General features: G+C 37.5%; 1 protein-coding gene across 2 annotated transcripts in view; it reads left to right on the forward strand.

Moving 5' to 3' along the window:
• Nucleotides 1–1,506: 1,506 nt before the first annotated feature.
• The window catches only part of LOC149838074 (serine/threonine-protein kinase CTR1-like), a 75,225-nt gene continuing 62,850 nt past the window's right edge, over nt 1,507–13,881 (forward strand). For both annotated transcript variants that reach the window (XM_090006353.1, XM_090006354.1), the window contains exons 1-9: nt 1,507–2,433; nt 4,304–4,602; nt 4,687–4,828; nt 5,075–5,178; nt 5,501–5,697; nt 8,275–8,329; nt 8,464–8,753; nt 8,907–8,947; nt 9,484–9,552. In XM_090006353.1, coding sequence (XP_089862479.1) covers nt 1,828–2,433; nt 4,304–4,602; nt 4,687–4,828; nt 5,075–5,178; nt 5,501–5,697; nt 8,275–8,329; nt 8,464–8,753; nt 8,907–8,947; nt 9,484–9,552 — 1,803 coding nt within the window. In that variant the 5' untranslated portion in view covers nt 1,507–1,827. The remainder of the gene's footprint in view (nt 2,434–4,303; nt 4,603–4,686; nt 4,829–5,074; nt 5,179–5,500; nt 5,698–8,274; nt 8,330–8,463; nt 8,754–8,906; nt 8,948–9,483; nt 9,553–13,881) is intronic.

Here is a 13,881-nt window from a genome sequence, read left to right on the forward strand (position 1 = left end):
ACCCTTAATTAAACATCTGGAGGACAGATCAAGTTACTTGATAAAACACAATTAATTTGTGTTTTGAAATCACTGCCTTGATCACTTCAATCAATACCATCAAAAGTGCTGATGTCATCATTTAACAACCGACGGTGATGATCGAAGTGAAGAAAAGGTGGTGATTTCAAAACGCATAAATTTGTGTTTTGTCAAGTCATCTGATCTGTCCCCAAACATATGCCTTGAAAGTGTGCTCCAACTTTCTACTTTTGATGCATATCTGAAAACCACTGAAATACTTTCTTACCTTTTCTATGGAAAATATGTTTGGTAAGGCCGGCAAACATGTGAATCGTTTTACCATTGGAAAGAAATTATTTTGGTGCGAAAGTTTAGAACAAGAGATTCATTCTCACATACAAAAGTGAATCACGTGTCATTTATAATCTTATGATAGTTCTTGTTCTTGCTTCAACACATGACCTAAATTGCTATTGCTCGTGTTACACTCCAAAGTTGGATTCAATTAAATCTAAGCAATCTTCAATTAAAATTAGTTTTAATTTTAGATCCAAACACAATTACGTTAATCTAAAATCTTAATGAGATTCTAAGATTTAATTAAATACAAAAATCAAATTTGATCCAAATCTAAACATAGACCCAACATAAAATACTGGTCTAAATCCAGTATGCCTCTGATTATAGCCAGGGGTGACAATCGGGTCGAGTCGGCGGGTCAGAATACCTCAACACGAACACGACCCATTTATTAAACGGGTCGGATGTGGCAAACACGAACACGACCCATTTATTAAATGAGTAGCCTGACACAACACAATTAACCTATTTAATAAACGGGTCGGGTTGACACGACACGGTGACCCATTTATTAAACGGGTCAACCCGATAACATAGACATTTTTGTTTACTATTTGGTTTGGTTCAGATCATTAGTCAAACAGGAGTTAGGGTTAGATAAGTTTATATATATATATATAAACGGGTTGCGGGTTCATGTAAACGGGTTGACCCACCCGCCTAACCCGTTTATTAAACGGGTTGGCGGGTTGGCATACCCCTAACACTAACAGGACCCGTTTAATAAATGGGTTAGGTGAGTCGACCCGTTTACGACACGAACCCGTTTAAGCCAAACTCTAAGTCTAACCCCGCTAAGAAGTAGGTTGGCAGGTCCGGTCAGATTTTGCCGCCCCTAATTATACCGTAGCCAAAAAGATTCTGAATACATATTTGGATCTTATTTCAAGGACACATTAGCTGAAATAAAGTGTGGGATTCGGATGAAAGGTCCGATCAAACCCGATCCATTGCACCGGTACGCGAAAATGAGTAAGGGAAAGAGCGTTCACGATCATACTATATACAAATGAAGGGTATTTCAGTAAAATCAATGAGGGCAAGAGGTTCCGTACACACCGGCAGACTTGGGCCTCGCACGTGAGGATAGTTTTACGTCACTACCTGTGGGTGGAGATATAGGCAGCGGGGGACTTCGCTCCTATTTTAGCGCGGCGGCTGAAAACGCGGAGCGAAAGGAAAAGATGGCGATCGGACGGCGGGTGTCAGGCGTTTCCCGGCGGTTTCTTGGTGTATCCTCTCGGTCAAGATCCTAGTCCGGCCGGAAATTGGCTTTCGAAGATGACTGTTGTTAAGGTTAGGGAAGAGGGGTGATCAAAGCAAGGGCGGTGATCAGAGGGCGAAAAGCGAGCTTTTCGGCGAAATTCCGGCAGCGCCTTCGGTCCAAAGCTCCTAATCCGGCGGGAAACGACCGTGGTTAGGGTTTCGCGACCTTTTCCCCGTCCTTTTGCTTCTTCCCTTCCTATGGGAATGCCCTGGAGGCGATCGAATTACATGCTCCTGAGTCAGAATCCGGTGAATGATCAACGCAACGCGCATCAGTTCTCCGGCTTCGGCACCTACGAGGCGGAGAAGGGCAAGGATAGGGCTTTCGATTGGGCCATAGGTGCGGATGGTGATCTCCGGCAGGCCGGGTTGGGCCCGGTTGGGAGGGGCGGGCCGACTATGATCGCATCGCCGCTGCCTGCCGGAGGGCTGCAGCGGCAGTCGAGCGGGAGCAGCTTCACGGGGAGCTCGATCTCTGCTGGCGACTACCACATGCCGACCCTCTCTCCGACCGTCTCCTTGGGCGCGAACGACCCGGATCTGATAAGCGTCCTCCCGGAGGAGGCGTGGAAATCCATCGACCGGTTGCTCAGGCCGGTCGAGCAGGCGGCTGCCAGGTCGTCTTCGTCGAAGAGCTGGGCGCAGCAGACCGAGGAGAGTTACCAGCTGCAGCTCGCGCTCGCGCTCCGGCTGTCGTCGGAGGCAGCGTGCACCGAGGATCCAAACTTGCTGGACCCTCTGCCAGGGGATTCTACTCCTGGCTCAACGCACAATTCTGCAGAGTCCATGTCGCTCAGATTCTGGGTCAGTCTTTTCTCTTTTTCTGGTTATCGGAAACTGGGTGATATTCATTATTACGGCTATGAAAAATCAATCTTTGCATCCATGTCAAGCATATGAACTTAAAATTGAGAACACAGACCGGGCTGTGGTATAGCATGTTTGATCCCCATAATTGGAAGCCCTTGGAATCAAGGACGTTGATTGTGTATTAGAGAAAATACAAAATTTGTATTCCAAACACAGATGAGAAGAGGGCATTCTTAGGTATCAGATAGAATTCAATTTACCAGCGGTGTTTTCTAATTCGGTTGCGAGCAGGGCAAGTTTTTTACTCGATGGAGTTGGTCTCATATTGTTTCTCGTTATAAGGCATTTACATTTGGGTTATGAATGCCACCTGAGGAAGAAATAGATCAATTTCATGCGAATTGTGACTGGGATTTTAAGAAGAGGAAGACAAGGAGAAGGAGAGAGATCCAAGATGGGTCTCTCTGGACTCTGGAGTAGGGTAGGAACTTAAGGGGAACTGCCTTTGTACGAACAAGCAAGAAAGTCTTGTGTCATGTAGTATGTACAAACTGGCGATCCCTCTCGATTTTAATAAAATAAAATAAAATATAAGGTCTCCATACAAGCTTTCTGACAAAAGGTTCTCGCTTCAAATTCAAAGACCAAGAACCTAAAGGAAGCTGCTAAAATCCCATTCCCATATCCTAGAATGAGTAAGCGATGTTAATGTCCTTAGAGCAATAAGAAGAAACAAAAACTAATATACACAGGCAATCTCGACCATCAAACTCCCGTGATTCAGTCTGCAATGCATCACTTTTGGCATGACATTCACTACGGCTTAGGAATTTAGTGTTTTCTATTGTGGGAGACCTGTGACATCATATTATGCATCATGGTCAGTCACATTTTCTTTTGAAATGTGGAAATAGTCTTGGTATTCTTTTTCTGCTAGAAATAAATTATTTGGAGTTGAACTTCCATTATGCTAAATATGATATGTTTTCCATGTGTGTACACTGTAAAGTGTGCTTTTTGCAAACTTTTTTAGAATTTTAGGAGCAATGAGAATAATAATACACACACACACACACACACGTGTGTGTAGGTTACTAATGAAGGTACTGTACTATTGAGTAGAAATCACCATCTTTTCATGTCCTTTTGATCATTTTTCAGATCAGATCTAAAGATGAAAATGGAAATATTTTTTGGATTATGTGTTTACAACATGTAAAAAGGTTTTTCAGGGGGTCCGAAAAACAATGGCCCAAATATACAAAAATTTTACGACTCAAAAAATCATGCTTTTATGTCAGGAAAACATTATCAAAGATGCAATCCTGGCAAGCAAACCTTGGTGAACACATCTATGTGGTCAAATTGGGTCGATACAGCTTTCCTTTGATTTCCAGCTCAGTAGTACTGTACTTTTAACTTAGCAAATATTATGTCTGTGTGTGTGTGTGACTTACAAAAATATTTGGGGTCAATGGTGCTGTACTTTATTGTTGATTCTTTCAAGGGTGGAAAAACATTTTGTCTGCATATATTATAGGATACCATGGTTGGGGCCATTGGTCTTGGCAATCTAGTTATCCTAGATTTTATTATCTAGCACTTATTTTGTAATAACATGGACTAATAAATGTTTTATGTTTTAACTGAACAAATTTATCAACTAGTTAGTGCATCACCTAACATTTCTTATTTCATATGCATGCCGTAAGAAACATTCAATATAGAGTTTTCCTTTTTGTACGTTTTTGTTGATGTTCCCTTGATTTTAAGTTGGTATTTGCTTTATGTGGTTGTCACTTTTGAATTGTAAGCAAAATTTGTTATTCTGTTCTGATTGTTACTTTTTTGTCTTGTGGGGCAGGTAAATGGATCCCTTTCTTATTATGACAAAGTTCCAGATGGATTTTACCTGATTCAGGGAATAGATCCACAAATATGGACAATATGTACAGATTTACAAGAAAATGGCCGAATTCCATCTATGGAATCACTGAAGGCTGTTGACTCTGTCGACTTGCCTGTTGAGGTAGTTTTAATCGATAAACAGGCTGATTTTAATTTGGTGGATCTTCGTAGTAAGGTGATAGATCTTACACAGAGTTGCAGTACCACAAAAGAGGTGGTTAAACGACTTTCTGAGCTTGTAAGCAAGTGGATGGGGTGAGTTCCCTAAACATTTACTTCCCAAGGAGTAGGATAACATACTGTGTGCTTCTAATAATGAGATTTAATTGGTATCAAAAGGGGTACAGCTTCCTCTGAAGATGATTTATTGCTTTGCTGGAGGGACTGCTGCAAGATTCTGAGAAGCAGTTTAGGCTCCATCGTTCTACCCATTGGACGCTTATCTGCCGGGCTCTGCAGACATCGCTCTCTGTTATTCAAAGTATACTATGAAAGATTTATGTTCTTATTTACCTAAGAAAACATTGAAATTGTTTCACTTTGTCCTTATCGGCTTGTCCACATTCTAGTAGTATGTCTATCTTACATATATTCTTGATATATAGATATATGTGCCACTGGGAAATGCTTGTGCCAATAATACCTTAGCTTTCCCTGTTTTCTTCTGTTCTCCTGGTAATAAATATGTTCTTCCAGTTGTCTTACATAATCTTTTATTTGCTTGTAGGTGTTGGCAGATGCTATTCATTTGCCATGCCGGGTTGCTAGAGGTTGCAAATATTGTAGACGAGCCGATGCTTCCTCCTGCCTTGTACGGTTTGGCATTGAAAGGTTTGCTAGTTAATCAACGAGTATGTTTTTGCAAACAGTTGGAGTGTACAATAATTAATTATTAATATCTTTATCATTTTTTCCTAGAAATAGTGCTAGCCTGGGCATAATTTTGTTGGTAAGCATGTAGGAAGATTAACTTGATAGATTGAAAATAAAATTGACAAGGTGTGAGGCATGTTTGGATGCATGCACACGTGTGTGTTCTTTCATCATATAGCAATTTCTAGTTATCAATTTTACTCTATGATTCAACTTTTCATTTCTGCATAGAGTATTTAGATGCGTCTCTTTCAAACTAATTAATTCATCTTTTCTCCAGGGAATATTTGGTTGATTTAATAGGAGAACCAGGTTCCTTATGTGAGCCTGGTTCCTTTCTTAATGGTTCATCTTCCATATCTATTTCTTCACCCTTGCGTCTTCCCAAAACCAAGTCCATTTGTTTCACTGAGGATTTTGGGGCTTTGGCAAAGCAGTATTTCGATGAATGTAGATCATTGAATTCTCTGTTCGAAGGTATTTTTGTAGGTCATCTTGAAATCTTTTTCCCTGTATAATTTTTCTTGTGTAATATTGTTAAATATGCTCTAGGATCTTGTTTTCTGAAGGTTATAAATCAGCATCCATTTGTTTGTAAGTATTATCATTTATTACCATTTTGGTCATCTTATTATGTTCATCACCATAGTGATGTTTTTATGAGTTAACATTTAGAACTTTTGGGTGAATGCTTACCTTTAAACAATGATAAATGTTTTTTCTGATACAAATGTTCTATAGTCTTTGTACTTGTAACAGACTAGTCCTATGGTTGCCTGTTGATCATTATCTTTGATGAATGCTGTTGAACAAATTTGTTTTGACCAAATCACTAAGAAGAAACTTTTCATGCCATGATCGTGTGAATATTTACTTGCTATGAAAATTGGATAGCTCATAATTGCAGCACCCATAGCAGGGATGTTATGAAAATTTTCATATTAGACCATGCTAGAATGGAACTTGTGTGTTGTAATGTCTAGAAACAATGTATAATCAAGATGCCTGGGCACTTAAGACGTTACAGCTAAGCATCATGCTAAAATGTAACCATGTGGAAGAGCCAGTTGACTCAAACCTGAACTACCCAAGTACCAGCACATGCACGACACGGGTACCGGGAAGCTGGCAGAAGTACCCATGTTACATGATTACTCCTTATGAAGATAACTGTTCCTTGTTATTGATACTCGAGCTTCTATCTTTCTGTTTGGTTCGGTCATGTTTCGACTAGACCATTTGCTTTTCCTTTTATCTTTATGCGTGTCTGTGTCTCTGTGTCCTCAAGCATGCACTAAGCAAGGCCAAGGGATGAGATTTGAATATGACTCCTGCCCCTTGGCTAAGAGCCCACAAGTCTACTAATCCAGCTAACACATTTGGTCCCATTAGTACTGCATCTTTCATAGCTAAGATCGATTTGTCATACTTCTTTTCTTTTTCTCTACTTTTTTTCATTCCTTGAATATTCTTTCTTTGGGACAAGCTGAGATATATGGCCTTACATCATGATAGTGGTTATTGGCTTTAAATGTGAGGACGAAATAACAAAAGAAAATAGAGATTTAGGTGATAGAATTTGAAGAGTGATAGTGTTGTAAAACTCAAATGAAAATTTCGATCAAAACTAGTCAGTATATTTATTGAAAATTGGATACAAATAGTGAATCATATTGATAATGGAAGTGCTTGGAGGGTCCAACCATAAGAAAACTTTTTTCTTATTTCTTGTTTCCGATTGCAATAGCATAGCATACTCTACATATCCTCCTATATTCATGTCTTGTTTCTTTATGTGGCTATTTAGAACTTCGTGTATTAGTTGTCAAAATTCCTTCTTTGCTCTTACATATTTATGTTTGATGTGCACAAGCACTATTTGCATTAAAAGTGGCTCCTTATCTTGCAATTGACCAGCTATCTAACTCCACCCTCTTGGAATTGGCATTGGTTGGGTTTATATATATATATATATATATATATATATATACACTCAATAATTTGAACCACAAATATGTGAAATTTCATGTGCATCAAGATTTCGGGGTTTTTATTTTTGTAAAATCTGACATTATGCATGTTATCTACATGCTTGTTTTTATGCGAACCGGTTCATGGATCATCTGATTTCAGTATTTATACAAGGTACTTTTAAGGCTTGAAAATCAACTGTGCATAATTTTCATAAATATTCAAGCCTCAAAAAATCATTTTTTCTTGGAAAAAACATTATTCAAGTTTCGATTCCTTGCAAATAGACCTTGCTGAACACATCTGCAGGGTCAGATTTGCCAAAAAAAAAGTTGGAAATGCTCCGTTCACATGAAAGTCATATAATTCTCCACATATTTCTGGTTCACATGGTTGAGTTTCCCGATATATATCATAGTCACAAATATCGGTCTCTGCTATATCTCAGCAAGGAAATTGATAATATAGGTTTGGTTAATAAATCTTAAGATCTCGGAAAAAATTCGGTGCTTAAAAATTTTTAAAGAACATAAACTAGTAGAAATAAGTAAGCAAGTAACATGTTTAGATAATAAAAATACACATATAATAAAAGAAATAAGTAAAAAAATATAAAATAAAGAGGCAAAACATATTGAAGATATAGAAAAGAAGTACAAAAGTAAAACTGATAATTTCATGAATTTGTCACATTAATATCGTGATATTATCATGATAACATCGTGATACATATAAAATTTCTGATATTTTCAAAATCTCATGATATTTTGCCTTTAAAATGGTTTTATGAATTTACAGCTATACTTTTGTGATATTTTCAAAATATTGCCTAATTTGTGAGTTGTGACTATATATATCTGATTTCCTTACCAAGAAGTGTATCTACAGCTGCTTGTGCCAATTTTTCCTGAATTTAGATATTCCAATCTAGAAATATCAGATAGCTTAGGTTGAAACTATAACTTGTTTCTGTCTTGGTTTTCTTCCTTATTTGTGCATCTGTATAGTTACCTCTGCTGCCTCTTGTTCTCCCATTCAGCTCCGCATGAAGGTTCTTGATATTTGATGTGGATTTTTGAACAGGAGGTAGTCAAGAAGATGCTACAGAACCATCCTGTTCTAAACTTCCTGTCAGAAGGTATCCAGATATTATTTATGTATCTTCATCTATTTCCAGATATTATTTATGTATCTTCATCTATTTGTGAAAGAAGTGAAAATATTCAGCCCTCACCTTCAGATTAATAATAGAGTATCTGACTGGATGAACAGCTGCAATGGAGAATCTCAGCTGCAAAAAATGCACGATATGCATAAAGAAAGCGATAGAGGCCTGAAGGAAACCTTTCAAAATTCCAAACCACTGATACACATTCAACACCATGCCACTCGTGATCAGGCATTATTGGCTTTGAGCAATCAGAAACCTGATATGAGCAAAGATTCAAATTTTTTGGTTCATCGAATGCTCCCAAATAAACCAAATAGTGAGTTACCTCTTGATATGGAGGACCTAAAGATCCCATGGACTGATCTTGTTTTAAAGGAGAAAATCGGTGGAGGTACTTTCTCCTTAACAGGATTATCTTTTGCTCACCAAAAATATGCCCTAATGGTAGTTCTGTGGATGGTGTGAGTTAATGGGTTTCAAAGTTTGTCATTGAATACTAGATTGTGATCTAGTGTCTGAGCATGTTTATCTTGGGTTATTTCAGGTTCTTTTGGCATTGTCCATCGTGCTGATTGGCATGGATCGGTAAGTTTATGCCATCTTTTGTTGATCTTTTAGCTCATAGATGGACACCTGAAGATATAATTCTTTCTTCCAATCAGTAGTTAGTATCTAGCTGTCACAGTGTTTTCCTATTGATGTTATATTTTATTATGACAATTATTAAAAAGTGAACCATTTTCCTCAAGTATATGAAATTTTAGCTTTTCTTCTTGAGCCAAAATTTGACATGTCATTGTTTGGATGGCTTTTGTATTGTTGTTATTTCTTCCAATTTTCCAAGTTGAAGCCTGATGGCTCTACCTTGTCTAGAATCTTTGTTCATGTGGAAACGTTGCTCGTGATCTGTTGATTTTCACTAATTTAATATATTTTTGACCTCCATCATGTCTGTTTACTGTTGTTTACTTTCTGAATTCGGTAACCTTTCCTTAACCATGTTCATCTTGTAGACGTTCACATTCACCTTCATTTTTTCTGAACTTCACAAACTTAGCTATTATGCTTCTTTTCTTTACTGTGTGCCAAAAATTCAGGCTTATACAGTATCTTATTGACAGGATGTTGCTGTTAAAATTCTGATGGAGCAAGACTTTCATGAAGAGCGTTTCAAGGAGTTTTTGAGTGAGGTATTCTTTTTTTAAACTTTTTTTTCACTATTAAAAACAGACGTATAGATATATACTGTATCTAAGATTAGCTCATCTTCTAAAAGCTAAACTATTCCCTTATATATTTTCCTGTTATGAAATGGTTTCTAGCTGCGGAGCTGTTAAACTTAAGCCTGTGTTCTAGCAGAAACTTTTTTTTTGACAATTTTTCAACTGAATGAATGAATGGTAGACTATTATATACATATTCTTGATACTCTATTAAGTACAGTTACTTCCTTTGGTTCCTCTGAGAGATTAGACAACCATATTTGATCTCTTAACCTCACTTCGATGTGTAACTTGATGACTTCACAAATGATTTCCTGAATGTGAATCATGATCAGTCAAGACAGCCAATTGTGGACACATTCAATATATTTTGTGTCTCTTCTCTCATCTTAGCTGAGTATTTATACCTATTGCCATTCAAGTTTGTATAGCGGATGATTTGGTGATTAATGTCTCTGTTACTCCATGATTGTATTGGGAACCGAACTGTCTAATGTTAGCTTGTTAGCATTTTGATGATTTATCATCGCTTTACCATCTCCTAGCCTGAAGACCTCATAGACTATGGATATAACATATACACAACGCTATTGGGTGTATCATGTTGTTCTAGTGCTTCCAGTGCCATTGATGCCAACTGGGTCAAAAACTGTGGGGGCTATACAGTGTCTAGGAATGTCAACAGTTTTGATTTGGGTAGGATGTCTGATTGAATATGAATCCATTTAGTTCATTTCAGTAAAGAAAACAACATCCAGATGGTAATTGGATTCAGATTTTGATTGGAATTTGGTATCTGAATTAGTTTACAAGTAAAATACATATGCTAATCAGATCTGGACCTGATACTAGTTTTTTCATATGAATATCAAATGTGGCTTTGAATCCAGTCTGGCTATGTCCAGTTATGTAGGATTCAATAATGCCTACATCTGAATTGAATAAACCACTTTACATCCCTAAAGGTGATCCCTTATGGTGCTAGCTGCGTGTTATGTTGACCCTGTCAAATCTTGACCTGAAACTGATCTTCCCTTGTTTGATGTATATTCTTAGCAATGGAGGGAGAGTTGCCCTTTCGGAGGATGGCATCAAATTGTACATATGTATATTTGTGTATATAGTATAGTATATATGTATATGTACATATATACGTATATATATGTATATATTTATATTGTAATATATATTACATATATTTATTTATTTCTTGTACATAAAAAATATATATATATATATATATAATATTTGGGGACAAGTCAAACTGGTTTGACTTGCTCCCAATGGCTAGAATTCTAGCCGTTGGGAGGTCTCTCTCTCCCATTTCTTGTGCTCTCTCTCTCCCCCTATTGTGTATAAATAGGGGTGTCGCCCCCTTGTTATGTATTTTTTTTGCAAAATAAAATATGCTTTTTGCACAATAAAATATGTTTTTTATATTGTGTGCTTTCTTATGTGTGTCCTCTTTGTGAGATTTGTGAGTTTTCCTTAGAGAACACTTTTGTGATTATCCACTCAAGTTGGACTTTTGGTTCATGATTGAAGACTCTTTGTATCTTTACATGGTTTCAAAGCTTGGCTCTTTTTTATTCTCATTCAAGTGTTATTGATTGATGGTGTGTTTGTGAGATCGTGATTGTGCAAATGCTTGTGGATTGTGATCGTGCATCATTAGATAATTCAAGTGCTTACGTGGTATCGATGGAGTGCTCGTGTTCTCCATTTTGTTTTTTCTCTCCTCTCCTCTTTATTCCTCCCTCTGCCCATTTCTTGTAAAATGGATGACAATGAAAATGTCATCATTAAACCCGTGAAACTCAATGATTTTAACTATGTAACATAGGCTTCTATTATGAAGTACCTTATTTGGGGAAAAGGGTTGTGGGGACTGTTAAAATATGTAATCTCATATAATATCTCATATATAATCTCATAGACATGTAATGTTTTATCTCCTTTCTAGTTAGGATTTTTCGTTTAATTAATTCTAGTTAAAATACAACTAGAATTAGCCAAACCAGTCCATCATTGGACTGATTTGGCCTTTACCTTTTTGACCAAGTCAAAAAGGTAAATCCAAAAAGAGTTGTTGGACTCCCCAACAGCTCTATTAGAGCCGTTGGAGAGTCCAACAGCTCTCTTAAGGCTTCTCTCTACCTCTCTATAAATATGGGGCTATTCCCCTTGTAAATACTTTTGTTTTGGGTTTTTATCTCAAATCAATAAAATTGTTTATTTTTCATTTTTATACCCGTTTCGGGTTGTGTGTATTCTTAAGTTCTCTTATGAACCTTTGTGGTTCTTATGATGTATTTGTGAGAACTTGTTGAGAGACATTTGTTGTAGCGTATTTTTCACTTTCTTACATGGTATCAGAGCAAGGTCGGTGGGCGTGTATTGGGAAGCGTGCCATGCAACTACTCTTCAAGAAAGTGAAGTCTCTTTGAAGGAGTGCTCGTGTGTAGCCTTGAAGGGCGTGGAAGGCTACTTATTTTCGATCTTTGTGGTTAAAATATTCCTCTTCCCACTTTCTTTTCTTCTTCCCCTCTCATTCCCAAGCTTGTAAAATGGATGACAATGATAATGTCACCATTAAGTCCATAAAACTCAACGATTCAAACTATGTAACATGGGCTTCAATCATGAAGCATCTTATTTGGGGAAAGGGTCTATGGGGCTTAGTTGATGGAACCGATAAGGAACCTAAACTAACGCTCACTAAAGAAGAAGGTGGAAGAGAAGTACCTCTTTCGGAGGTGGAAAAAACTAAGGCCATCTCCACATATGAAAAGGAATGGAAAGAATGGAGAATGGGTCACGCCAAGATCATGTCTTGGATAATTTCTAGTGTAGACATAAAGAAGTGTTCAAGTCTCGCAAAATTTGAACATGCTAATGATGCGTGGGAATATCTTAAGAGAATGTATTCTCTTAAAGATATTGCTCATATATGTAACTTACATGAAAAGGTTCGGAATATGGTTCAAGGAGAGAGAAGTATTAGAGAATACTACAATAGCTTATCCGAACTATGGGAAGAGTTGGCTCTTCTTGAACCAAAGTGGCATTGTCCACAAGACATTGAGCTTCGCCAAAATCAAGTAAATGCGGAGCATTTTTTTCAATTTATAAATGGGTTGAGACCCGAATTTGAATCAACCAAGTCCGCTCTTCTACATCGGGGAAATGTTCCCTCTATTGAAGATACCATTGAAGAGCTAAGTATGGAAGAAAATAGACTCAAGAAACGAGTCGACAAAAGCGATGAATGATGATACAATTTTAGCTGTATCTAGACCAGGTAATCACATTCGCACATACAAACCTCCACATATTGGGAGAATAAACAATGAAAGGCAAGGAGGCGATTTTGAAAGGAGAAAAGTTATTTGTTATTACTGTCATGAACCCGGACATGTTAAAACTTACTGTCCAAAGTTGAAAAAATCTTATGAGAAGAAGGTAGCTGTTGTTGAATCAAAAGAATCAAATGAGACATCCATTGGAAACATGTCCCTGTCTCAGCTGGTGGAGGCTCTACAACCTCTTCTTAAAGGAACTTCTCCCTCAGCTGGAGCTGCGATCTCTTATGTTGGCACCTCTGATCCAGGTAAACCCCTATGGCTTCTTGACTCTGATGCTTCTTTTCACATGACACCAAATTTAAAATTACTGTCGCATTGTTATGACTCAAGTGGATCGAGTGTTTTTACTGCGGATGGAACATCCCTTGAGATAAAAGGAATAGGAAATTTCGAAAATAACTCTCAAAACTCAAAAGGATTTTGTGTTCCAAAGATTAGATATATCCCCAAACTTAATCTAAATCTCTTATCTGTTTCTCAATTAACTAATCATGGGTGTAATGTTTCCTTCTCTTCTCATGATTGTCAAGTACAGGATCACCAGTCAGGGAAGCTGATTGGGGAAGGCCATAGAGAAGGAGGCTTATATTACATGGATTTTTTGGAATTACCCAAGAAAACATTATGCTGCAATGTTCAAAAAGTAGGCTTGGATCTTTTACACCAAAGATTTGGTCACCCTTGTATATCCAAGCTTCAGTACTTTCCAAACATGGAAAAAATTTGTAATTTTGAAACTTTCACTTGTGAAAAATGTATTCTTGGAAAAATGAAACGACTAGCATTTCAAGAAAGAACTTTTGTCTCCACTCGACCACTTGAATTAATTCACTCTGATGTTTGGGGTCCTGCACCAGTTACGTCAAAAGGTGGGTTTTTATACTATGTAATTTTCGTGGATGACTTTACACGATATACCTGGATTTACTTT

This window comes from Nuphar pumila, chromosome 5, assembly GCF_984573655.1.
Source record: "Nuphar pumila chromosome 5, dmNupPumi1.hap1.1, whole genome shotgun sequence".
Classification (NCBI taxonomy): Eukaryota; Viridiplantae; Streptophyta; class Magnoliopsida; order Nymphaeales; family Nymphaeaceae; genus Nuphar; species Nuphar pumila.